The sequence below is a fragment of the Uranotaenia lowii genome, chromosome 2 (assembly GCF_029784155.1).
Source record: "Uranotaenia lowii strain MFRU-FL chromosome 2, ASM2978415v1, whole genome shotgun sequence".
Lineage (NCBI taxonomy): Eukaryota > Metazoa > Arthropoda > Insecta > Diptera > Culicidae > Uranotaenia > Uranotaenia lowii.
In genome coordinates this window covers 148,856,457-148,882,833 of record NC_073692.1, presented here as the reverse complement: position 1 = coordinate 148,882,833, position 26,377 = coordinate 148,856,457, and the positions used below count along the sequence as shown (strand labels likewise).

The 26,377-nt window shown below is 41.4% G+C and overlaps 3 protein-coding genes across 3 annotated transcripts; 2 read left to right on the top strand and 1 right to left on the bottom strand.

Annotated features, from left to right (window-relative positions):
- Window positions 1-162: 162 nt before the first annotated feature.
- On the bottom strand, window positions 163-2,996 carry LOC129745775 (glia maturation factor gamma). The gene is made up of 3 exons (XM_055739111.1): window positions 2,788-2,996; window positions 2,611-2,704; window positions 163-1,650 (listed from the first exon to the last, which is right to left on the bottom strand). The coding sequence occupies exons 1-3, from the start codon at window positions 2,788-2,790 to the stop codon at window positions 1,331-1,333; spliced, it is 417 nt and encodes a 138-aa protein (XP_055595086.1). The 5' UTR covers window positions 2,791-2,996; the 3' UTR covers window positions 163-1,330.
- A 139-nt stretch (window positions 2,997-3,135) lies between these two features.
- On the top strand, window positions 3,136-5,748 carry LOC129745410 (exocyst complex component 3). The gene is made up of 3 exons (XM_055738476.1): window positions 3,136-4,200; window positions 4,256-5,020; window positions 5,079-5,748. The coding sequence occupies exons 1-3, from the start codon at window positions 3,229-3,231 to the stop codon at window positions 5,553-5,555; spliced, it is 2,214 nt and encodes a 737-aa protein (XP_055594451.1). The 5' UTR covers window positions 3,136-3,228; the 3' UTR covers window positions 5,556-5,748.
- A 1,053-nt stretch (window positions 5,749-6,801) lies between these two features.
- LOC129744079 (CCR4-NOT transcription complex subunit 1) lies at window positions 6,802-26,047 on the top strand. Its single transcript, XM_055736433.1, has 12 exons — window positions 6,802-7,481; window positions 16,174-16,464; window positions 17,815-17,995; window positions 18,062-22,401; window positions 22,469-22,591; window positions 22,650-23,279; window positions 23,350-23,703; window positions 23,761-24,318; window positions 24,379-24,620; window positions 24,681-24,891; window positions 24,966-25,114; window positions 25,199-26,047. Exons 1-12 carry the CDS (start codon window positions 7,377-7,379, stop codon window positions 25,296-25,298), a joined length of 7,284 nt encoding a protein of 2,427 aa, XP_055592408.1. The 5' UTR covers window positions 6,802-7,376; the 3' UTR covers window positions 25,299-26,047.
- The last annotated feature ends 330 nt before the right edge of the window (window positions 26,048-26,377 follow it).

Below are 26,377 nucleotides of genomic sequence, written 5' to 3'. Positions count from 1 at the left end.
AGTGTTCAGGAAATCGAAAACATTCAGGATAGAAATCACTTCGTATCTCGCGACGTTTCTAAAATAACAGAGAGTAGAAAAAGAAGCCTTTGAAGCCGAAGGGATATAACGGAATACATAAAAGACACTTGAGAGAATGTTAACATTCTTTGAAGTTTTCGTATTGCGCAATTTCCCATATTATTTGAAAAGTTTTAATTTTTGATCGATTTGATAAAATAAAATAAATAGTTGGAGGAAGTATACTTATAGAAGTTATAACTCAAAATTGATTATTTTTGCACTCATACTGTTTTCGAGAAGATGCCCTTCGAAATTTTCATTTGACCGTTTTCTGTATCTTTTTGGAAAGTTGTGTAGGTAGTTTTTAATCGATAGAAAAGTACCTATACCTTTGAAGAAAATTCTAGAAATATCAAATGGTTATCAGATCAAAATAAAGATATGAATATTGATGGTAGGTATGTCGTTGTAAACTAAAAATTTTTTTTTTTTGCTTTGTTTTATATAATCATGTAGCCTTTATTCATTGCTGTTGTATACGATTGCTATTCTGGTTAGACGATAATATGTTGCTTCGCATTTAAAAAAATCACACTTATCTATTATGTATATGTTTCACGTTGTACTTTTTCATCGTTCGTAGTAAATGCTCAAATCTTGGCTTCATAAATTCCTACAGCTAGATTTTGTCTTTATTTAGCATACATTTTATTTGTGTATCTCTATGGAAAGCCTATCACCAGAGTTTGCCAATAATAGGATAATGTGAATCCTGTCTTTTCATAGGGAAATTGTGTGTGTGTTTTTTTTTTCATTTATATTAATAGAAAAGTACGCAAGCTGGTAATAAATTCGATTGATTTTAATATAATCTTTATGCAAAATATGAATTCTTAATAGAATAGGAAAGAAAATGTGTTCAATAGAATTCTTTGGATTTCATGATGCCTCGAGGAGTTAGATAAAAGTCATCCATTTACATTACTTTTTGCAATGTGATTGTAGAATATAATATAAGGTTTTCATTTAGAAAATCCATCAAGTATCCTATAACTAACCTCTTAATAGTATTGCTTTGTTACCAAACGATGATCAAATCAGGCAAAGATAACATACTACTACTATTGATTTCTGGGATACATTAACCTTTCTATGATTGTAATATTCAAAAGTTATAAATGTTGCGACCCCTACAAGTTAGCGTGCCTGCGCCGCTTTCAAAATTGGTCTTTTTTTCGATCAAATGAATCAAAGCAGAGCCAGAGTCCTACAAAAATATAGCGCAATTGGTGACTTTTGGCAGTTTAGGAATATAATATCGTTCGGTTTATTTGAGTTTCTCCTTAAGCCAATCCTCGGTCATGTCATCCAACTCACGGATCTCGTAGTACCGGCTGAGGTCTGCCTCCCGCTGCAAGGCCATTCGTGTTTTGGCGTACAGCATGCACAATTCCATCTGGCTGTCCCGGGGCGTGTAGAATATGAAACACATCGGGTAGGAAACACGCGAATCATCGTGCACCATTTTGTAGCTGTAGATGATGTACCTTGGCTGGTGGCTCGGCAGCTGTTCCTGAAGGTCCTCGACCGTGACGTCGTCCAGCAGCTCGTCAACGGTTACCAGTTGCTTCTCGCGATCGATTTTCACTGAGAACAACAATAGCGTGATCAAAAGGGAGACATAACCTTATCTAGTCACGTTTTACAGCTACGGCAAAGGTTCCATGAAAAAAAAATCTGATTTTGAGCGCTGAATTTCTGAATCTGAGTTGTATGTCAGATTTTCGATTACGATTTTAAATTTACGTTTAGAATACCGGTTTGAGTAGAACTTCGGATTTCACATTCAAACGTATAATTTCAAATTCAAATTTTGATTCAGATGTCTGATTTCAGATTCAGATTTCAGCTTCATATTTTAGATTCAGATTTCGATTCAGATTTTATATTTCAGATTCAGATTTCAGATTAAGATTCAGATTCAGATGCACATTGCAGATTTAAAATTTTAGGGAATTCCTTCGAGTTTCATGAACAGAATTAAAAGGTAGCAAATATCATATTTTTGCATAAATTTCACTTTTTGAATCATGATACATAATTCGTATTTTTCCTCATTTTGAGAAACTAGATGAAGTATTTAGAAAAAAAAATGTCCGAATCTTGACAACTTTCAACTTTAATTTTAATAAATGTTGGTTTTGTGAATTTGTAAAACAATACCTTATTTAAATCCCGTCAAAAGTCAATTCATAATTAACGTAAGTAACGAATCAAATTAAAACGCAGAGTGATGCAAATTATCATTGTATGCACAATTTATGGATCATTCAAAACCTAAAACTATGTGCAGTTAAGGACCTCCCTTTATAGACAACAATGAATGTTGTATTGTAGACAATTATTAAAAATTTGATTCGAATGGCTGATCTTTGAGAATCAGAGTTAAGCTACGTGATCAGTTTATCACCAAGTGCTGTTCGATATATTGCAATCTTCTACATAGCCAATCGATGATTCATCTTCATCGAGCTGCTTAATTTTTCTATAGCTTAGCAAAATTCACCCTTATCCTTTGTCGGTTTTCTTACTTAAAAACTGACTTACAAATCAAGGCGGTGTTGGTTGCATCGCGACGGAATCGGAATTTGTTAATCTCCTCTTTGGCCTCGGGGCTGATGTCGCATATCTGCGCTTCGGACTAGAAGTAAGAAAATTAATGAACAAAACCATTGAGCGATGATTGCGGAAATGATCGATTAAATCTAGTGGAGATGGACTTACCATTTCGTTCGACAAAAAGTTTAGGCGAGGCAGCAAAAACTACTCAAGAATAAAATAACTGAGCACCAAATTAACACAATGCGAAAAGCGATAAGATATGCAAAAATCTTATGTTGCAATCTTTTCTCAATCACAATCGCTCAAAACGAATGGATGCGAGCTTCTTTATTCTGTTGTCAACGAAATGCAAATGAAATTGTGGGAGGGAGGGAATGCTTCGCCTGAATGCATGCAAACAAGATGAGAAAAATAAATAAATAAATACATCCTTTGTTGGTGTGCGTGAGATCGAACGTCAAACAACGTAAATAAAACGATATGAATGCTGCCTGAACGCACTCCGATCAACTCATCGCGTTTTGAAAAGAAAAAAAAATTATTGTGGAATTTCAAAACACAAAAATTTTGTGAGTTTCTGTTTAAAATTCTCGTATTTCCAGCATGGATTTGAAGCAAATCGAGGAGGAAGCCAAACAGGCTGCAATCAAGGAAATTAAAAATATGTTTCAGCGTCCGGGACAGCTGGAAAAAGTTGACCAATATCGACACCGTGTTTATCGTAAGAAAGTTTCCATCGAGGCTCAGCTCAAGACCTGTATGCAAAACCAGACGGATGATGTTAAAATCGGACGAAAGAAGCTTCAATCAGCTTTGGAAAACATCGGCGAAATCGATGAACAGATGAGAGCGGCAATTGACCAGCTCAAAGATGTACCCGTGATTTACGACGCCCTGGAGTCGGTGCGGGACGAAAATGCCAAACATTCCCAGTACATGACGGCCATGGAGAACTTAAAGCACATATTCACGGTGCAATCAAGCGTGGCTAAAACAATGCAATGGATAGAGGAGGATAAACTCTTGCACGCCCATCAGTGCCTGTCGGATTTAGAGAACTCTCGGGACGATTTACTGTACGAGCTCCATAAGCTTCCTAAACAGAACGCCCATGACAAGATTACCCTGAAACGTTACTTCGAAAAGGTGGAAACAGTATCGACGACCCTAGAGAAAAAGATACGCCTGATCCTGCAGCGTACCCTCAATACGGTCCGCAAGGAACCGACCGTGATCGTGACAGCGCTGCGCATTATCGAGCGGGAGGAAAAAGCAGATGCTTTTGCACTGCAGCAGCAAAAGCAGACTGGATTTATTCCTCCCGGCCGACCGAAAGGGTGGCGCAAGATGGCCATGCAGGTGCTGGGCGAGGCGGTTGTCCAGCGGATCGAGGGTTCGAAACTGGAGGAACGGGCCGACAATAAGCTCTGGTTGGTTCGCGATCTGGAGCTTACCCGACAGTTTGTGCTGGAGGATTTGCGGGTGGTGAAATCGTTGTGCGTACCGTGCTTTCCTCCTCATTACAATATCCTGCGAGAGTACGTCAATTTCTATCACAGCGCCCTATCGAAATATGTAAGTAAAGGCATGGGTGTTTAACAATATTTATTTTATATAATCTTTCTCACAGCTGGAAGAAATAATTCAAATGGGCCTGGAGGGTAACGAATTCGTGACGATTCTATCGTGGATTATGAACACCTACCCTGGACGGGAGCTGATGCAGCATCCAGATCTACTGATTGATCTTACCGATGTTGGCCCTCTGGTGAATGATCAGGTGCTCAAAGAGATGGAAACGGCATATCTTAAAACCATGGAACGGAACTACCAAGAATGGATGACCAAAACGTTGGAAACTGAAAAAACCGACTGGATCAATGGTGTTCCAGCAGATTCGGCCGATCAGTACTACCACACGTCGGTTCCGGTCATCATATTCCAGATGATCGATCAAAACCTGCAGGTCACCAATACCATACATTCCGACTTGACCTTCAACGCGTTGATGTTAAGCATTCAACAGGTGATAAAATATGGTCAAAACTACCGTGGGGCTATAATCGAGTACAAAGAGCGGCACTTCCGCGATCGCAGTCTGGCGCCATTTTTCACCCAACATATTATCACGATTGTCAATAACTGCGCCCAAATGATCGAGTTGGCACAGCAAATGAAACAGTTGTACTGGCCAAAGTCGAAAACGCAACACTACGAACAGTTCACCCAACTGTTATCGACCTACAATGCGCTGAGAGATGAAGCGGCCATTTTCATGCTCGAGGAAGCCTTTTTAGATTTGGAAGTTCATTTTAACGATCTGTTTACGGCTAAATGGATCGGCAGTACAGTTTCGGTTGATACTATTTGTGTAACATTGGAGGACTATTTTCAGGTTTGTTAGAGATAGTTTACCGAAATGTCTCAAATAATAGTTAATGTTTTATCTCCAGGATTACAACCATCTTCGCTCTAATAACTTTGAATATGTAATCAACGAAGCCCAACGTCTGGTGGCAAAACGATACATCAAGGCGATGTTATCCAAACGGCTGAATAAACCGCGCCAAGAGTGTGAGATTTTGGCCAAGAAAATTGTTAAGGAAACCAAGCAGATCAAGATGTTCTTCGAGAAGGTGGCCCCGAATGTGTCCAAAAACGATTCCCCTATCGATGTGATCTCGAATTTGGCCAGTTTGCTGTCCTGTGATGCGGAAATGTTGGTGCTGGATTTGCACACCTTACTCTCCAGTTACCCATCGCTGACCGAAGACCACGTGGTGCGACTGTTCTACATGAGAAGCGACTTCAAGGCTAGCGATGTGAAGGAAAAGGTGCACGATGCCATCGTGTCCAAGAAGAGCACCGTTAGCCACGACAAGCAGGACAGCATTTTCAAGGAAATCGTTTTCTCCGACAAGCTCTGGTAGTCGAGACGCGACTATCCTAGCGAACATTAAAAAATAAATTGTTATGCAATTACCTTTATTTTATTTATGTACTTTATTTACAATATTTATCCCAAATAACAATGACATTAATTAAAAGAATAATAAAAATGCGCAACATTCTCGGAAATGTCCTTATTCAATATGTTAAAAACGACAATCCTGAACTCTCTCCGGGCCAGAATAATGTTAAAAACTATCGTAAAATATATTTCAACATGTCTGGTATATGATTTTTTGGTTTATGTGAGTTATGAAATAAGAATTAAAAATTGATAAGAACAAAATAATAATCTATGTGCTGGCTGTCATAGACTTGGACTACATGTTTGAAATATACCTTTTCCTTAAAGCTATTGATCTTCGTCTATAATTCTTTTTATTTTCATATTTCCCTATCTATCTTCTTTTTTCTTTAAAAGTGAACTAGATATAAGCACACAATTGTAATCAAACAAAACGAGTTTGGCTCCTTAAAGCCTAAAGGTACGAGCCGTTTCAAATAAAGAATTTCCAAAAAAAAAAATAATAATAATCTGTTCTAGTTGGAGCGTTAGTTTGGAAATTCAAAACAGATAGGAAAGTACCCCATTTCTATTTTTCCTGAATTTAATGTAAGAACAGTTTACGAGATTTCAACGATGAATTACATGAACAGTAACTGCTACTGTTAAAATAGTTACTTTGGAGGCTCTCGAATAAAATGTAAATTTTGAAAATTAAATCATCAATGATTTCTAGAAACGTTTCATGAAAGAAAATTGAGCTTAGATGAGCTTCAAGGACTGATTGTAGCTCACCCGAGCTAATACAGTCCTTTAATAGAACCTATTATGGAGGATTTTCCGGAGTCAGCACTACTAGGTGAATTAATAATTATAAACAAAAAAGTTAATGAATTTTAATTTTTTCGAATTGTAAAAAAACAAATTGATTTTTTCTTGGACCTTCGCTCCACAAGATTTTAGATGTTAAAATCTCTGGAATGTATTTAATTAACAATAATTATGAACTAAATTTAAAAGTTAAAAAAGTACAACCAGCGACTATGCTACCTACCACCCTAGTATTTTCATAGAACGCACCCCACATTTATCGTTTAGCTGTCACCAGTGGGGACAACAAAGCAAGCCAATCTCTTGCTCTCGCTCTTACCAACGGGGTCTTGCCGGAAAACGATTGCGAAAAAGTGAAACCTCGCTCGCTGACGGTGACTGTAAATGCGAAGTTGGAATCCAAAGTTCCATCATCCATTATTACGATCAAGTGTGCCTGCGAATCGCGCGTGTTGATTTTTCCTAAAGTTTCCCCATTTTTCGGTACGGATTCGATTCATTTTCGGTTGCAAAGTGTGGTGTAGTTAGTGAGGCGAACGGACGTTCCGGATTCAGGCGCCCCAATGTGGGCCCAGAACGTGAAAATTGTAGCAGAAAATTTTCCTCCCTCGTCTCGGGACTTTTTTTCTTCCGTCGTCCATCATCGTCATTGCTTTTCTTGCCACCGCCGTAGTCTTCCTGTCGTCGTCAAAAAGAATAATAAGAGCAAAAACATTGCCCGTGAGCACAGACCGTTGTCTCGAAACAGTAGCAGCCTATGCTGTCCAGCTTTTGTTACGAAAACAAAAACAATTCGTGCAGCTGATAGCATTCCACATCCTGTCGGGGACCACGATTCGATAACGATATTGAAGGATTCCGGAAGTTGTGTGGTTCACGCGTTGGTTGTTGTCGATAGCGTCAATCGGAGAGGGCTTCAATCGCGTCACTGCGTTGGAAGCGCTCGTAAGACTCTTTGGATGGAAGTATGAACCAAGAGCAGCTCTGCTCATCGGCCCTAACGCAGATCAGTTACTTGGTGTCGAACTTGAATAAGAAAAACTTTGCCACGAGTAGTCGGCAGTTGGAACAGGTGAGCAACCAGGAACCGTTGAAAGGTTCCGCGATAAGTTTTTAACTAGTGCTACGCTTTTTATGTTCCATTTGTGTGTCTGTGGTGGAAAATTGTCTTGAAATTGTCTACATCCGTTTGTGTGTTAACAGTCGTCAGATTCATTTCCGTGTCACTCTATGCAAAAAGAATTGATACATCCACATTTTCCGGAAGCGAAATAACTAAACATCTCATACCCCACGCCTAACAAATCATTATTCAATATAATGACAATATAGTCAAAAGCCGATCCGTCGAAGGGATGATTTTCCATGGATTATTTATTCTCAAGGATGCAAACGTATGGTAAGATAATTCATTTTCTTGTTTTGCAATTGTATTTTAATTTACATTCGAAAATATTAGCACAAAGCTTAGTCCATACCTGCAACTGATTGCAGCTAACCGTTATCGAATATGGGCTCAGAGCAAGACTTAAGTATTTCAAGCGTGAGTTTTCAAAAGGACGTATGTCGCAAAAGTAAACAAATTGAGTTACTGTTTGCACGGTATAGTAAATTTTATTTTCTTCTGTATGAATTAACTGTTTGTACAAAAAAAAAATAATATGCCGTTAGCTAAAAAAATATACAAACGACCTATGTCATCTTTTCTCAGTGTTTTCGAAATTCTTCTTTACACCTCTTTTTGGTAAAACGACGCATCTGTCAAAACAAATAATATCGCACACACAGCAGATAGGATCGCAGCAAACCGTCGTATGCGTCAAATCAGATACGTCGGTTTTTTCACATCATTGCAGATGCGTCAGTTTTAAAATAATTATTATTTTAAAACTGACGCATCTGCAATGATGTGAAAAAACCGACGTATCTGATTTGACGCATAATGAAAACAATTTGTCCAAGCGACGAATCATAAAGGGTGTATGTAAATATTAAACTGTCACAACGACGAATCATTATGGCGTATGTGAAAAAAAAAACTCAACAATACGGTGTAAAATATTTTTTTTAACAAATTCACTAGGAAACAGCAAAAAATCCAGTATGCTCAAACCTATAATTAAAACATTATTGTTTTTCCTACAGCTGCCATGATAAAACTTGATTCTAGATCAAACAGCTTTAAATAGCATTTATTTATATTAACATAATTTTGTCCCTCCTTTTTCTCAGATTTTGTCTGATGTTACATACGTCCTTTTGAAAACTCACGCTTGATTTAACAAGGTCAACGAGTTTTGAGCATATTTATCTAGTATAAATTTTAACTATCGAGAGGCACATAATTTAAATAAAATCATCTATGGATGAACGTTTTAAAAAGGTTATGAAATATCTAATAAATATTGTGATAAGCAATTTTTCTTAATTTTTGGAATGGATTTCATTATAAGGTCTATTGCAGTGTTAATAAGTTCAGTTAAACTAATTTTTATAAAGTATATTTTTATAAATTTTAATATCAAGGAATCATGTTAAATTTTGATTCAATACCAGACATTGCAAGAACTTAACAGGACTCATTATTTTTAAATGTGCTTTGTTCTTTGGTAGTATTCCCACAATCTGACTTTACATAAAAAATAGTAAATCAATTCGACTTTTTTCTTGTACTAAATTTATGAGATTCTGCAAATTCAGTTTTTAATAACAAGACAAATATGAATTACAGAAATGAGTTTTTTATGTTTTTTGTTTCAAAATCTGATCTAAAATAAGTTTTTAAATCTTTATTATATCTGAAATTTTATTCGGTTTTTATTTGCTTCATAAGCTCTTCAGTTATGCCAAAATGTATGTTTTATTTATATACAATCCTCCCTACCATATGACAAATTATCATAACTGAATAACTTCACATGCTACATTTGACTCCATTTTATTGATAAATTTTCGAGTTATGTTAAAAAGGCCTCCCTCATCTTTCCCGTCTCTTCTTTGAAAGAACGGTCTTAAATCACCTTTAAAGCATTTTTATAACGCAAATGGTACCGATAAGCTCTTGAATCATGCCAAAAAACTTGTATGGGCGCCCCTTCCCTTTTTATTTATTCCCACTAGACAGCAGGAAGATAACAAATAAACATAAAAACTTTTTCCGTACCCAAATAACGACCCCATGCCAAAACTAGTTTCATTTTCTTTGATTTTCTCCACTTACTTAATGATCCCGCGCCGATCCTTCGGTGCATAGGGCCGTGCTAAAAGACCTCCACTGTTGACGATCCGGATCTTCACCTGGTCGCAGTCAAGATTCTCGTCGACAGTTCGGATTTCAGCGGCTAGGCTTCGCCGCCACGAGTTTCTGGGTCTGCCCCTTCTTCGACGACTTTCTGGATTCCAATCTAGCGCCTCTCTGCAAATCTCGTTTCCATCTTTCCGCAGCGTGTGCCCAATCCATTTCCACTTATGTTCCCGAATCTCGATTTCTAGCGCCCTTTGATGACACCGGCGATGTAGTTCCTCATTCGAGATCCAGTTGCTAGGCCACCAAGCGCGGATGATATTCCGCAGGCAGCGGTTTACAAATACTTGCAGTTTTCGCGTCGTCACCGCATATTTGCATCAAGTTTCACACCCGTACAACAATACGGATTTGAAGTTTGAGTTAAAGATTCGGATTTTCGTTCGTAGAGAGATCTGGCGTGACCGCCAGATGTTTCGAAGACTCGCAAACGCAAATCGGGCCTTTCTGATCCGGGTTTCGATGTCTTTCCTGGTGCCACCATCAGGCGTTATCTGGCTATCAAGATACTGGAAGCACTCCACCTTCTCAACTTGTTGCCCAGCTACCATGAAACTGGAGAGATTTGCTGTGTTGATCTCCATCGACTTGGTCTTACCGACATTGACTTTGAGACCTGCTGCCTTGGAACTTTCGGTGAGGTCGTCGAGTTTGCTCTGCATATCTGGTTGTGTTTGGGCGAGCAAAACAATATCGTCAGCCAGGTCAAGGTCGTTCAGTTGCTCCATTGTTGAAGGATTCCACGGCGATCCTCGGTTCGGTGCACAGTCAATCGATCCAGTCAGAATCTCATCCATTACGGTTAGAAAAAGTAGCGGTGATAAGATACATCCTTGTCTCACTCCAGCATTTATCGGGATTGGTTCGGACAAGACACCATCGTGCAAGACCTTGCACGAAAATGCCTCGTCGCCTTAGAGCAGCCCAGATGTTTTCATGGTTAAGTTGGTCGAATGCTTTTTCGAAATCAACGAACACCAGCAGGAGAGAGTCCTAGAATTCGTTGATTTGTTCCAGTATGATTCGTAGCGTTGTGATGTGTTCCATGCCTCGTCAGTTACCGCATTCTGTCAGGCCTCCTTTCTTCGGAACCTTTACAAGGATACCCTGCATCCAGTCGGCCGGGAATGTTGTAGTATACCAAATGTCAGCGAAAATACGGTGCTACATTTGGGCTGACAAGGCAGGGTCGGCTTTGAGCATTTAAGCAGGAATGCAATCGATTCCAGGTGCTTTGTTGGACTTCATGTCCTTGATTCCCGCTTCTATTTCAACCAGCGAGGACGCTTCCGAGTTGACGCCATTAATGCTATTTACTGCTGACGCCTCGAGCTGCGAGTTCTGTTGGCCATCACTATTTGTGACTCGGAAAAGTTGTTCAAAATGCTCAGTCCAACGATTACGCTGATCTGTTCGATCTGTCAGCAGCTGACCTGCTCGGTCTTTGTGTTCAACGTATGCCCTTTTCACCTCTGGATTCTCCAACCGGCGGACGTCGTATCGACATCCGACTTTCTCCTCTCGCCGCTGGACACGCGCGACTCTCAGTCGTATCTCATCAAGGACAAGGTGATAGTCAGATGCAATTTCTGCGCTTCGTTTGTTGCGGACATCAAGGAGGCTCCTTCTTCATTTTCGACTGATGCAGATGTGGTAAATTTGATTTTCTGTTCGGCTATCTCGGGATACCAAAGTGACCTTATGTGCTGGTCGATGGGGAAAGAGCGATCCACCGATCACCATGTTGTTGTTGCCACAAAACTCTACAAGCAGCTCTCCGTTTTCGCTCATCTGTCCTAGACCATGGCGCCCCATGATGCGCTCAAAGTCCTGATTATCGGAGCCAATCTTTGCGTTGAAATCGCCTAAGTGGATTTGAATGTCACCCTTCGGAATTTTCTCAATCACGCTGTTCAATTGACTGTAAAACTGCTCTTTCTCCTGCAAATCGGCACAGTCAGTTGGCGCATAACACTGGACCATTGTAAGGTTTCTAATCCGTGTTCTGAATCTGGCTACGATTATTCTTTCGTTTATCGGTTCCCATCTCATGAGGGCCGCATGCGCCTGCGGGCTTAATAGGAAACCAACTCCTCGTTAGCGTAGAGTAGCGTGTTCTCCTCGTTTGCCAGAGTAAAGCAGTACTTGCCCAGACTGTGTCTTGTGTTCTCCAGTGTTAGGCCAACGGACTTCGCTCAGTCCCAATATCTCTAGCTTGAGGCGGCTAGCTTCTCTAGCAAGTTGAGCCAGCTTAGGGGCCGTTCACTAATTACGTAAGCACGATTTTGGAAATTTTCAACCCCCCCTCCCCCCCTGGTAAGACAAAGTAAGATTTTTCAAAACCCCCCCTCCCCCCCCTAGTAAGATCTTACGTTTTTTATTCTATGAGATTTTTAAAGATTTTTTCTAGATGAAGTAATTTTCGAAATATGATGGATTCAAATCGTGGTTTCACAACGCGCCATTTTCCTTTTTGTTTCTATAAATTTCTCAATTTTAAAGATTGTTATGACGGAAAGCGAAAAACGATGATCTTTTTTAATAATGTGATTTGGTGTCTTTTATGGCATGTTAGTTTGAATTGGTTCTTTATAAATTTTTTAGAACCTGCATTTTTATTTATTAATTCAAAGACATTAAAAGATAAATAACATAATATCAAAATTAACCAACAAATAGGTAGTGAATAAAAAAAACTTGTTTCGTATGGCTGTGATGAATTTTTAATGTTACATTTCTTACGTAAGATTTTTGGAAACCCCCCCCTACCCCCCTAGTAAGAGATCGTAAGCAAATGTGAAACCCCCCCACCCCCCCCTATGTGCTTACGTAATTAGTGAACAGCCCGTTACCTGGCTGGGCAAGGGTCAAAACATTCCAAGTTTCAATTCTAGTCCGTGTTTTCATGCTGAAAGTCGTTGCCAAAGTTCCAATTCGGTTGTTTCAATTCAATAAATCGGGAGCAGTAGGTTGTTAGCCTAAAGTCCCTATCGCGCGATGGGGCTGCCATCTTGGACTAAGCTGGCGGGAGCCGAATTTCATACACGTCGTCCCTGACCTGGAGAACAGACGCGTGTGACCAAAGCATCCACCGGGGTTGGGTACCCGATCTACGCTTAGGTTACTTGCATCCCAGCCGGCACCACGGGGAGGTTGAGATAGGAGTTCTGAATAAGAGGTGTGACCACTATGCGGTCTCGCGTTGCACCTTTTCCACCATTTCGCCCACCACTCGTCGAATAACACCTTTTAGCGCCACGTTGAACATCATGCAGGATAGACCATCGTCTTGGCGAAGCCCCCTGCGCGATTCGAATGAACTCGGCAAACACCCGAAATCCGCACACAGCACTGCATTCCATCCACCGTCGCCTTGATCAGTCTGGTCAGCTTCCCGGAGAAGCCGTTCTCATCCATGATTTTCCATAGCTTGTCACGGTCGACCGTGTCGTATGAGGCTTTGAAGTCGATGAATAGATGGTGCGTAGGGACATCGGATTCACGGCCGTTTTTTGAGGATTTGCAGTGTTGTGAATATCTGGTCCCTCCATGAATGCGGCATGCGTGCCGTTCACGTGTTCATCGAACTGCTGCTTCAACCTTTATCACCTCACGATTTTCCATCGGATGCCTCCGTCCTTATCCCGGCACATTCGGTTTGCGGCACGAAGCCTTTGCGGGATGCGTTGAATTTCTGGTAGAACTTTCGTGTTTCTTGGGAACGATGCAGCTCCTCGAACTCCTTTTCCTCCTCGAAAATTTGGACTCGCTGCCTCTTCCGCTGTCGGTGATTTTCCACATTTCGACGGGCGCCTCTTTGCACCACTGCCCCCCGCGCGGCATTCTCTTCGTCCATAACCCTCCTAAACTCCTCGTCGAACCAGTCGTTCCGTCGAGTTCGTTCCACATGACCGATGACGTTCTCCGCAGCACTGTTGGTGGCTGTCTTTGATGGTAACTCACCAGTCCTCGAGAGAGGCTTCGTCAAGCTCGGCCTCTGCCGGCAGCGCTGCTTCGAGCGATTGCGCGTAGTCTGCCGCGACCACAGTCGTGCGATATTTAACCGGCGTCGCTTTCGTATGTTTTGGGCGCATCTTCACCATCACCAGAAAGTGGTCTGACTCGATGTTGGCGCCTCGACATGATCAGACGTCGATGATGTCCGAGAAGTGCCGGCTGTCTATCAAAACTAGTCGCTCTCTGCGTTTGGTACGGTGATCTCCAGGTGTACTTGTGTGGGAGGCGGTGCTGGAAAAAGGTACTACGTACGGCCATTCTTGGAGGCGGCGAAATCTGTTAGTCTTAGGTCGTTTTCGTTTATCAGCTGGTGCGCGCCTTCCAATTGTCGGTTTGAATTCCTCCTCTTGACCGACCTGAGCATTCAAATCCCTGGTGACGATCTTGATATCATGTTTTGTGCAGCGGTCGTATTCACGTTCCAGCTGCGCGTAGAATTCGTTTTTGTCGTCACCGGTACTTCCGAGGTGAGGGTTGGCGCGTTGATTATCTCTCTCTCTCTCTCTCTCTCTCTCTCTGATCACTGGTTCCTCTCATTTTAACTCAAATTGCCCCATTTTCCAGCACAATTGGTTACAATCAGGGTTGCCAACATTTTTTTTTCAAAATCAAGGAACTTGTGAAATAAAAATCAGGCTACGTTAAAGTAACGGAAATTTCGCCCAAAGTGGTGACCTTTCTTTTTTTTGTCATCGCTCCACATAGCGTCATAGCTCAGTCAGCTTGCTGGTCAGATTTTCAATCCGATGATGAGGTTCAATTCCTCACCCTCCTAACAAAAATAAAGTTAGCTTTAAGTTGAGTTGACTTAAGGCTAAACAGAATAATTCGGCCAAGAAAACAGACAATAATTATTGTAAACTTTTTCGGAGTATAAACACAAGAACACAATCGGCCTCGCCCATAATAACCGCGAAGAAAAAATCATACTCATGATAATGATATCGAATAACAAAAAATTGTAAACTCACCGGAGTAATCAGAAGAAGATAGGGTACATAGCACAATTTGTGTGATTATTAAAGTATTTTCTATTTTTATCTCAGTCCCCCGGGTCTTAATAGTTGCAATCAGCGCAGAGATAGCAACGGTGCGTATGAATGTTATTTGAAGCAACTGATCTCTGAGGTTGGATATTTTTTCATACTCCTTTTTCAACTTCTAGCACACGATTGTTTACATAAAAAAATTTCTTTTGTTTCGATTATAGTCGTTTTACCATCATTATGGCATTCGCGACTTTATCAATGTTGCAGTTGGCAGATCGTTATTGAAAAACTTATCCGGTACAACTGTGTTCGATGTTTACTCTTGGGCTCGAACTCGCGGACATCGGCTCAGGAGACAACAGACTTGCCAACTGAGCTATATCACAAGCCCATAAAGAAAATGTTGGTTTTAGTTCGTGCGAGATTTTTATCTGTCAAAACAGATTCTCGCAAAAGTCTTAAAATTCAAGCAATTGACAATATTTTAAACAATAACTTTTTGACACGATTTGAGTTATATGAATTTATTGACCATGTACCATGTTTTTTTTTTCAATACCTAAAAATTTGCTATGCACAAAATCAGGAACAAAAAGTGTAATATTAGGTAAACCAGCGAACTTTTAAATTATGCCATTTTTTGTTAAGTTGAGCTGAAAACAAATCACACAGTCAAGAAATAAATTTGAATTTGAAACTTGGAAAACAATTTAAACCTTAGAATTCAAGTTTTATCCTAATCATATAAAATCTAAAAATTCATGACAAAATATAGCGAACACCACTTTGATGCACCATGTTCCTGAAAGGGTTAAAATGAAATGCATCAGGGAGCATGTTCACAAACCTGGAGCTGGAAACGATGACTGATGCTAACGGCCTATTCTCCATCCTGCTCGCACTCCTGCTTGTCATGGAAATTTCTTTTTTGTTTTCTCCAGGCCGTCCGTCAAACTTTCGGCTCCGTTCGCAGAGCTATCGTTGTGCAGTTTTCTCACCGCTTTTGCGATTCTCTGGCCGCCGATGGGCCGCATTAACGTTTGCGTTCGGCCATGTTTGATCGGAAGTGCGAGTGCGAGTACTGAACAGAACAGCCGAAGCGAAAAACCTTGAATTATCCGCTTTTTAAGTAGTGTTTAAGTGCCTTGAACCATGGAAAATCATCCCCCGGGGACGTGGCGGTTTTTGTGACCACCGGTGGTCGCAGTACGAGGCAGATAATCAGTATTTTCACGATTCGGTTTTTTTTAATCCTTTCTTTTTTGTTGGGTTCGCTTTTTCTGCTGGTGGAAAAACGGCGTAGCGCTAGTGCTCTCTTGTCCGGGAGACGAAAAGACAAGAAAAAAAAGGGAGAACCGCTATTAAAATAATGTTTGCTTCTTTTTTTCCGGTCAAACAACGATTTTTTTTATTTCTGGAAAAATAACTTCAATTTTACCGAATACTGAAAATAGTTGGTGAAAGATTTTGGACTTGAAGCCGATCGTCATCTGTTGCGGTGTTTGTTTTCTGCGATTGACTTTTCCGGACTAGACAGTGGTACTTCCGGTAGTGCAGGTGCAGGAGGAGGATCAGGTCATTCTCGAAGCAGCAGCAGTAGCAGCGGTACAAATAACAACAACAACAACGGCAATTCCCTGCTCCAGGCACGGATCCTTCTGGGCGAACTTGTCGCGCAGCTCAACAAGCCACAGCTGGTGGGGAACGTTTGTTTCGCAGTCGATCAACCGTTACCCCAACAGAAGGTAAGTGATCGATTTTTTTTGTTATAAATTATTGGAAAAAATGTTCCTATTTACAAAATGATTATTATTTGAAGTCTTCAAAGTTTTTTTTTTTTTTTTTGTAAATTATTTATTTGAAACGGCTCATACCTTTAGGCTTTAAGGAGCCAAACTCGTTTTGTTTGATTACAAAGTCTTCAAAGTTAATCACTTTTGAATTAAATGTCTAATAAATCATCGTATCTCAATCTAGATGTTCCTAGACAAAATGTCTGTTTTTATCTGATTTTGATCTTACTTACACACGAAAATCTTTAAGAACAGGCAAAGGTAAAACCTTATGACCGAATTTTTCAATTGTGTCAGACAAATTAGCTTTGTATTTTTTTCTCTTGTAATTTGAAATTTATAACCTTTCAAAAGCTTGGACCCTCCAGGACCCGATCAAGGGATCGAATAGATTTAAGTTCTCCTACACCCTCTCAAACTCCTTCTTCCTCTGATAACCCCTTCCAGTGTCCCCCTACTTTTAAAAAACTATCAGACCCTCGGCTCACTAAAACTTTGAAAAAGTAAAATGGCCTAATAAACGTTTGTTGAATTTAAAAAAAAAATTGAAAACCTTGCTGTGGTTTTTGAGAAAGCTCCCACTTACTTGTTTTTTTAGATATCTTCCAAATGAGGAGAAATTTGTGCGCTACTGGCGCCACTTTTTCAACGCACTTGGAGAAACCTTTTTCCAAATCCCTGACACTTTAGGAGCTTTTCCCTATTTTCTGGACCGGTCCTTCTCAATTATAGTGGGTAGGCTTATTCTAGATGTAGATTTTTACAGGAGATTTTTCTCCCTCGACCAAAAAAAAATCATTGGCTTTTTACCTTTTTATCAGATTTTGTTTATTGGCACAATGCTAGACTCAACTCAAACAGAGCATCAATTCCGTGATACCTATGGAAGGGAAGCTAGTACTTTTTGGAAAAAAATTTGGCCCTTAATTGTGGAATTTCCATCAATGATTTCCTGGAATTTGTGCACTCACAAATCGTCAAACATATCCACGTTTTTTATGAAACTTTTTGTGGAATAACCAGATGGATCTAGCCAACAAAAAAACATGGCTCAAGTTGTTTCTAAGTACGGAATATCTCCTAACCAACGGTCAAATTTTCATGGTAAATGAGATGAAGATTACACAAGAATTTTTGGTTCAAAAAAGTGTCCTATAAAGTCTTACTGCGGTACTGGTGAAATATAAAAAAAAAACTGAATGCACTCTAGGGTGCCACTGAGAAAGAAAAATTGGCTACAAGTTTTTAATATTTCTTTTTTTTTTAAACCCCAACTAAAATGTATTCACGTGATCCTCCCAGACTCTGGTCCCATCGCAAAGCTTAGCGGCACAGATTTCGAAAACTCTTGGCTGTTCGCCGATACAGGAAGCGGTTATCGCTCTCGGACTTTTGCAGTCGACTCACACGGATACGGTTTTAGGCGCCGAAGCTCTCGCCCTCAGCAGTCTCAGTGGGTTGATTCAGGCTTACATCGATTTAGGTAAATCTTCGCGAAATTGCTGACACACAGCTGATACGAATTAATGATTGTCCCCTCTTCTTTTAGAACCCAGCCAACCCGGCCAGGAAGGAAGTCTCAACGACGTTTCGCCCGAGTTTTTGCAGCACATCGTTGCTCTTCTGTCGCACGGAAAGCATCGTAGGTTCGGCCTAGCGGATACCACCTGGTCCAAGTTTGTGCATCAGTTGTGCCGAGACTTTCCGCGTGATCGAGTTCCGTTGGTGTTGGCTCCCTTGTTGTATCCTGAGGATTCAGAACTGTCGGCCGAATCGATCAAACTAAACTCGCGTGCGCTTCTACGTTCTACAATCATGGACACGACCTGGGGAAGTTTGGTGATGGAAATCGGATACGGATTTACGGCCTCTCTGGAGGATTGCAAGAACCATTTGCTGAAGGTCGGTGGTCGGGAGATTTCCGCCCAAGATGTTGCGAAGATTATATCGTCAATGTGTTTGACACATGCGTCTCTTTCGGAAAGTAGCATTAACCTACCGACCCCTAGTAGTTTCTGGCCACAGGGAAGCGATCCCGGTGGGAAAGGGAAAGATGGTCAGGCAGGGGTCACTGGTGGAGAAAATAACACCTGGAAACCGGAGATTTTCGTGCAGGCGCTGAAAGAAGTTGTGCCTAATTTAAACTGGAAAGATGTTTGTTTAGCTTTGGATCATTCCGAGTTCCTGATAAAGGATCGCGCTGGCTTATCGTTACTGCTTTCAACAGTCAAGATGGGTGTTCAAGCGAGTGGTTTGGGTCAAAACTTTCCAGTTGAATGTATCTATCAACGGTGGACAAATGTCGAAGGTCAATTGTCGCTGATTACAAATGTTCTGAAGAATCCCGACTTGTATTCGTTTGCCGACCATATCTATACAAGTGTTTCTGTCGATTTACTGAAAACTCCTCCAGAAACTGACAACAAAGAAATAGCAACTTGGATGTCACTCCATCTGATCGACGTTCTTTTGTACATAGCCGATAATGGATTCTACGCACAAGCAATGGAAATATTCAAAATACCCATTCAACTGTGCCCGGATATACTGTTTATGGCTTTACTCCAGATAAACCCTCCGGTAGCTGTTTCACGTCAGGAGCTGTTCACCACCTTGATTCCGATCTTCCTTGGAAATCACCCAAATTCTGGAACGATTTTACATCACGCTTGGAACAACACCAGCTTTAATCCATCTTTGAGACACATAATTCTACATTCAATGAGCGAATGGTATCTTCGCGGTGAAAATGATCAATCCCGTTTGTCGCGCATTTTAGATGTGGCACAAGATTTAAAGGCTCTGTCAAATCTCCTCAACGTCAGATCGTTCATTTTCATCATCGATCTAGCTTGCTTGGCATCGCGCCGAGAGTATTTGAAACTAGAGAAATGGTTGGCGGATAAGATCCGGGATCATGGTGAGCCGTTTGTTAAGACCATAATAAAATTTTTACAACGTCGCTGCCCACAAATGTTCCCAAAATTTGCAGAAGACCAACAGATTCACAAATCAGCTCAACTGCCACCAGAAACATTGACTACAATTTTGACATGTCTCCAATCTTGCGTCGGTAACGTTAGCCAGGAAGTGGCCGAAATTATCATGGGAATGACGCAATACAATATTTTACTTAATAGTAAGACGCGTGCTCAACAGGCTCCGCAACAACAACAGCCTCCACCACCGGGAGTGCTCCGAGCACATCGCGGCTTGGAGGGACCGTTTAGTGCATCTGCCCTCGGTGGTCAGATATTCCCAGGTCCTTCTGTCGAATCACTTTCCGGATTGGCTAGTAATATGGCAGGATTGAATCTGGGTGGTCCTGGGAACAGTGCCTTCAGTTTTGGTTCAGTTTTGGGCAATCTGGTTTCGACACCGGCCTCACCGTCTAGAATACTTGCTGGACCATCATCGAACAGTCCTTTCCCATTGATGTCGATGCCACCGACAGCCCCAGTTGGAAATATTGGTCGGCTAACGCAAACTCCAACTGGCGATAAACTTGCCCTCCCGAATTCTGGTCAAACTTCATTCCCAGAAATCGGATGCCAACAGGTTTCCAAGGAAATCGAAGACGAAGCGAATAGCTACTTCCAGCGTATCTACAACCATCCTCCGCACAATACGTTAACAATCGATGAGGTGTTGGATATGCTGCAGCGCTTCAAGGATTCATCGATTCGTCGGGAATGCGACGTTTATCAATGTATGTTGCGAAATCTGTTTGAAGAGTACAAGTTCTTCCCTCAGTACCCGGACAAAGAGTTGCAAATCACTGCTCAACTGTTTGGGGGCATGGTGGAACGCAATCTCGTGACCACTTACGTAGCACTGGGACTAGCACTGCGTTGCGTTCTAGATGCTTTGAAAAAACCTGACGGTTCTAAAATGTACTATTTCGGTATTACAGCTTTGGATCGCTTCAAGAATAAGCTGCATCTGTACCCGAAGTATTGTGAGTATGTGCATACAATTCCGCACTTTGATCAGTTCCCGCCCCATCTGATTGAGTACATCGAGTACGGTGGACAAGGACAGGAGCCACCGAATAAAACGCTGGGACCAGGACCGTTGCCAGCGTCAATTACGCAGCTGATTCCGCCAGGACCGGCACCAGGTGTTATCCCCGGAGGAAATCCTTTGTATCGTAGCAACTCAGTTCCAGGAACGAGCAATCTTTCAGCGGCGGCCGCGGCTCCACCACCAGCAGCGAAGGCAGGACTTGGTCAGCAACTAGGAGGAGGAGGAGGTTCCAGTCAACCACCGAGAGTGAAATCTATCGCCAATGCCACTAATATTGACACGCTACTGGTCGCCACACAAGATCGCGAGGAGAAAATTATCACTCCACCAGATGCCATTCAAGACAAAACGGCGTTCATTTTCAACAACTTGAGTCAGTTAAACTTGCAGCAGAAATGTGAAGAGATCAAGGATATTCTTCAAAAAGATTACTACATTTGGTTGGCTCAGTATTTGGTGTTGAAACGTGCTTCGATCGAAGTCAACTTTCACGTGCTATATTCGAACTTCTTAGACGCCTTAAAAATCCCGGATGTTAACAAGTTGGTAACCAAGGAAACTTTCCGCAATATTCGTGTCTTGCTGCGTTCCGATAAGGGTATTGCCAACTTTTCCGATCGAAGCTTGCTGAAGAATTTGGGTCACTGGTTGGGCATGATGACCTTGGGCCGAAACAAACCCATTCTCCATTTGGACATAGATATGAAATCTTTGTTGGTAGAAGCTTACAACAAAGGACAGCAAGAACTTCTTTATGTCGTTCCGTTTGTTGCTAAAGTTTTGGAATCATGTGCTAAGAGCAAAGTGTTCAAGCCACCTAATCCATGGACTATGGCGATAATGAATATTTTGGCTGAACTCCATCAAGAACCGGATTTGAAGCTAAACCTAAAATTCGAAATTGAAGTTCTTTGCAAAAACTTGAATATAGATGTCGCTGATTTGAAACCGGCAATTTATTTGAAAGATCCAGAACGTGCGCAGAATATAGAGTACCAATTGTCGCAACCGAAACCTGTCAAAGAACTGCAACCGATGCAAGCAGTAATGCAAGTTCCTGAAGACATCGGATCTGCTGGTCCTTCCGGTTCTCCAGCAATTCCCACGATGGATCCATCATTGGCAGTGGCTGGTCCTCCAGAGCCTCGTTTCCACTACTCGGATATCAACATCACAAGTTTTGCCTGCATAAATCAACATGTGACTTACTCACCAAACATTGCCCTGTTGCATACCCATCCGCATCTGAAACAAATTATTAAAACAGCCCTGGAACGCACCATCACGGATTGGATCACCCCCGTTGTTGAACGCAGTGTTAAAATTGCTTCGAAAACTTGTGAGCAAATAATTCGAAAGGATTTCGCCCTGGATCCTGATGATCAACGGATGCGAACTGCTGCCCACAATCTGGCTCGAAACTTGGCCGCTGGTATGGCCATGATAACCTGCCGCGATCAGCTTATGCAAAACATCCAGAACAACATTAAAACGGCTTTCATGACTACACTCAGTCCGGCTCAAAAGGATGTAGCGGATGCTGCCGCCAATCAGTTGGCCGCTGACAATATGGAGCTAGTTTCGGCGTTCATTCAAAAGACAGCCATCGAAAAAGTCGTGCCCGAAATGGACAAACTGCTGGCGACGGATTACGAGCTGCGTAAAATTGCCCGACAGGATGGCCGTCGGTATTGCGATGCCAGTGTTTTGACCTACCAGGCAGAGCGTATGCCGGAGCGGATACGGCTTAGTGTGGGAGGCGTGTCACCGAGTCAGCTGGCTGTTTATGAGGAATTCGCTCGTAACATACCCGGATTTCAGCCGATTACCGATCGGGACAATGCACTGTTTGCACCAAAAATGGTAAGCTTGAAAATCATTCGATTTGGATTCTGTAGATGTTTGGAAATATATGTTTGCTTGTTATTAGGATGCGATTCCGGTAACACAGTTCCCGGCAGCTCCCGCTGACGAGATTGGAGTTTTGTATGATGAATTGGCCAGCAAAATGGAGGCGTTCTTGAATGGTGCTGTTAATATTCCTCAGCTTCAGGTAAATAATAAAGAATAAGAAACAAAGGTATAACTAAATATTTTGTATTTTCTCAAAGGTTCATGTCAACAATATGCACACTCTCCTGGAGTGTCTGATCATCGCACGTCGATCCCGGGATAATCTAACAGCATGCAATCTGTTGAATAAGTCCGTCGAAGGTATCATGGAAGGTCTTATGAACATACCTGATCATATCGATCAGATCAAGCTGTATCGAGACATACATCTGCGAGTGATGCGTCTACTGCAGGATCCTCGTGCATGCGGTCCAATTTGGACCAATAAGGCCATTACAAGATACATGCTAGAATGCCGCGAAGAAATCCGATACAATGTGGAAGCCGTAGATTTGTTGATATCCTCCAACTTTGTGAATATGCCACAGTACGATATGATGCTGATGCAATTGATGGATAATGGCAATAACTACGTAGCGGTCGTGTTCTCGATGCAGCTTGTTCAGACCTATTTTATCGACGAACGACCGAATTCGGTGATTACCGAAAACGATCTTCTCAACACAATCGATTTGTTGGCGCGTCTGGCCGTTCACCCGAGGGCTCCGGAAGGTTTGGCCCATCTTATCGAAATGCTTCGCTCGAACCATGATCCCAACACATTTTTGGTGGATCGTGCACTCGCTGGTCCGACATCGTACATCCACTCGGGCATCATCCAAGCTAGAGTAAGTTGGATTTTTTTTAATTGTTTTGGTCTCTGTCGAGAAGCTGAAATATAAATTTATTTTTTTGCAGGCCACCGACATCGAAGACCCTCCGGGCTTTGCCGAAAAGACCGAATTTTTATTGAAAGACTGGATCACCATTTATCATACGCAAGCTGCAGGGCGGGACCCCATAAAGGCTTTCAGTATCTTTGTGAACAAGATGAATATGTACGGAATTTTGAAGGGAGACGAACCGTTGACAAGATTCTTCCGCCACGCCACCCAGTGTTGTATCGATCTGACTTACCGTAACATGAACGATCCCAATGCGAAGACCAAAATCTTCCAATGGATCGATGCTTACGTTAGATTGATTGCGTTACTGGTCAAGCACTCTGGCGAAAGTGGAAATTCCAACACTAAGCTCAACTTGTTGAATAAAGTTAGTTAAAGTTGAGTCGTTTCCGTTTTCAGTCCTTTTAATTGTTTTTTATTTTAGGTGTTAGGTATTGTGGTCGGAATTCTTCTACAGGATCAAGAAGTTCATGGCACTGCCTTCCAACAGCTGGGCTACCATCGTATCTTCATCATGCTGTTCCTAGAATTGAGCGCTCACGATCCTGTGCTTGAAAACATCAGCTTAAGCGTTATAACAGCCTTCTGTCATACGTTCCACATTTTGAGACCTTCATTGGCTCCAGGATTCTGTTACTCATGGTTGGAACTCATCTCACATCGAGTTTTCATCGGACGTATTTTGGCCTCTATTCCTCAGCAAAAGGGTTGGTCTATGTACTCGCAGCTGTTGATTGATCTGTTCAAATATCTTTCGCCGTTCTTGAGAAATGCTGAACTTGCCAAACCAGTTCAACATTTGTACAAGGGTACACTCCGAGTATTGTTGGTATTGTTACATGACTTCCCTGAGGTTCTTTGTGATTATCACTTTGGATTCTGTGACTTCATCCCACCAAATTGTATCCAGATGAGAAATCTCATTCTCTCCGCTTACCCAAGAAACATGCGTTTGCCGGATCCTTTCACTCCAAATCTAAAGGTATGTTCGATTTTTGATTTTCGATTGTTTTACATTCAAATTTCCATTTAATCTCTAAAGGTTGACATGCTGACGGATATTGGAGGAGCTCCTCGAATTTTCACAAACTACGCCGCGGCAATCACTCCTCAGAGTTTCAAAAAAGACTTGGATTCATATCTGAAGGCACGCTCTCCAGTGACGTTCCTTTCAGAACTACGCAGCAATCTGCAAATCTCGAACGAGCCGGGTTCGCGCTATAATATCCCACTGATGAACGCTCTGGTGCTGTACGTTGGCACCCAGGCAATTGCTCACATTCGGTAAGTTATTTTATAACAACGTTCATACAAATTACTCAGGTTTATTCTATTTGTATGTAGCTCGAAGAATCTGGGTCCCACGATGGCGACGATCGTGCACAGTGCCCATATGGACATCTTCCAGAACCTGGCCGTAGATCTGGACAACGAAGGTCGGTATCTGTTCCTGAACGCAATTGCCAATCAGCTGCGCTATCCGAACAGCCACACGCACTACTTCAGCTGCGCTATTCTCTATCTGTTTGTGGAAGCTAACTCGGAGGCAATACAGGTAATAAATTGTTTTAGCAGCTATAACATTAAAATCATCAATTTAATCATGTGTCTTGTTTCCCCAAACCTCAGGAGCAAATCACGCGCGTTCTTCTGGAACGGTTGATTGTGAACCGGCCACACCCATGGGGCTTGCTCATCACGTTCATCGAGCTGATCAAGAACCCAGCGTACAAGTTCTGGGACCACGATTTTGTACATTGCGCACCGGAAATCGAAAAGTACGAATCAACGTTATTGCGCTTGTTTTTAACCTGGATTTTCACCTTGTTCTATTTTTTAATCCATTCTGATTTTTCTTGTAGGTTGTTTGAATCGGTGGCCAATTCTTGCATGGTGGTAAAATCGAAAAGCCAGCAGCAGATGCCCAACGTTGGCGATGCGGAAATTGCTGAATGTAATTAGTCGAGCAGGGTTTATCCCACCAGGGAGCAATGATTCTAGCGCTAGACTGTTTGTGTTAAGTGTTAAGTAGGTAAAATGGAAATGCGGTTGAATAGGAAATTTAAAGCGAAGAACGGTTCATTGTGAATGTGTGGTATTGCTTTAAATTTATCTACGTAAATCGGAAATATTTATTTTTATACCGACCAAACAAGAGACTGTTCTTCAATGTTTTTCTAGGTTTTGCAAGTATTTTTTTTTCTTTTTTAAATTTCCGGAACATGAATTTCCATTCAGATGTACATAGTTAGCTTTCGATGAAGTTGCATTAGTTTGTTCGAGAAGATTGCAAAAGCATATTCATAACGTGAAAATCGTGTTACTCGTAAGTAGCTCACGGAGAATAAATATGTAAGACGAAAAAATACGGCACAGAACGATAACGGATGGTCCAAAACAATTCATGTTGAATACCTTCTTTAAATTGGTAGACTTCTAGTGACAAAATAGTTATCAATCACGACTCATCTGATGATGTTTGAATGAATTGTTGGATCACAGTGCGGGTTCTAAACCCTGTTAGTAGGCAAGAGAGATAAGTGTTGTATTGCAAACAAAATGAATATGCTGGTAAGAGGAATAATCAACAATAATGCAAATCGAAGCGTGTCTTGAGGAAATAGGTGTTGGTAGATGTGCTTTATTAAAACAGAAACTGTAATTAGAAATTATCTCATAGCTCGTAAACAAATAAATATTATTCACTAAAATTGTTGTTAACTAGTTCATTGAAAGTCACCATCCTGAACATTTATTCAGTCAATTTCTGGTATCTAGAAGAGCTACCTTCTTAATGGCACTAGAATTGGAACATTGTGTCTTGTTTCGTACACTGGATGCTATCCAGAGGTCAAACAAAACGAGTTGCCTATGTTTTTGAAAACTCACAGCTCTGCTGCAACAACCGGAGTTTTTTTTTTTAAATAATTTCTTCAATGTAAAGATCGATATTACTCGGAATTTATCTCCGATGCTTATACTTCGGGACAGGTTAGGGCATGAAATTGTTCTTGTGCCTATGAAATCAGCTCTGCTTTTTC

Bases quoted from the DNA above. Each gene is read 5' to 3' on its own strand.
- LOC129745410 (XM_055738476.1), top strand. From the start codon at position 3,229: ATGGATTTGAAGCAAATCGAGGAGGAAGCCAAACAGGCTGCAATCAAG. The intron at 4,201-4,255 runs GTAAGTAAAGGC...TCTTTCTCACAG, and splicing joins ACAGCGCCCTATCGAAATAT to CTGGAAGAAATAATTCAAAT. The intron at 5,021-5,078 runs GTTTGTTAGAGA...TTTTATCTCCAG, and splicing joins CATTGGAGGACTATTTTCAG to GATTACAACCATCTTCGCTC.
- LOC129745775 (XM_055739111.1), bottom strand. The intron at 1,651-2,610 runs GTAAGTCAGTTT...TGTTGTTCTCAG, and splicing joins AACCAACACCGCCTTGATTT to TGAAAATCGATCGCGAGAAG.
- LOC129744079 (XM_055736433.1), top strand. From the start codon at position 7,377: ATGAACCAAGAGCAGCTCTGCTCATCGGCCCTAACGCAGATCAGTTAC. The intron at 7,482-16,173 runs GTGAGCAACCAG...TACTGAAAATAG, and splicing joins GTAGTCGGCAGTTGGAACAG to TTGGTGAAAGATTTTGGACT. The intron at 22,592-22,649 runs GTAAATAATAAA...ATTTTCTCAAAG, and splicing joins TTAATATTCCTCAGCTTCAG to GTTCATGTCAACAATATGCA.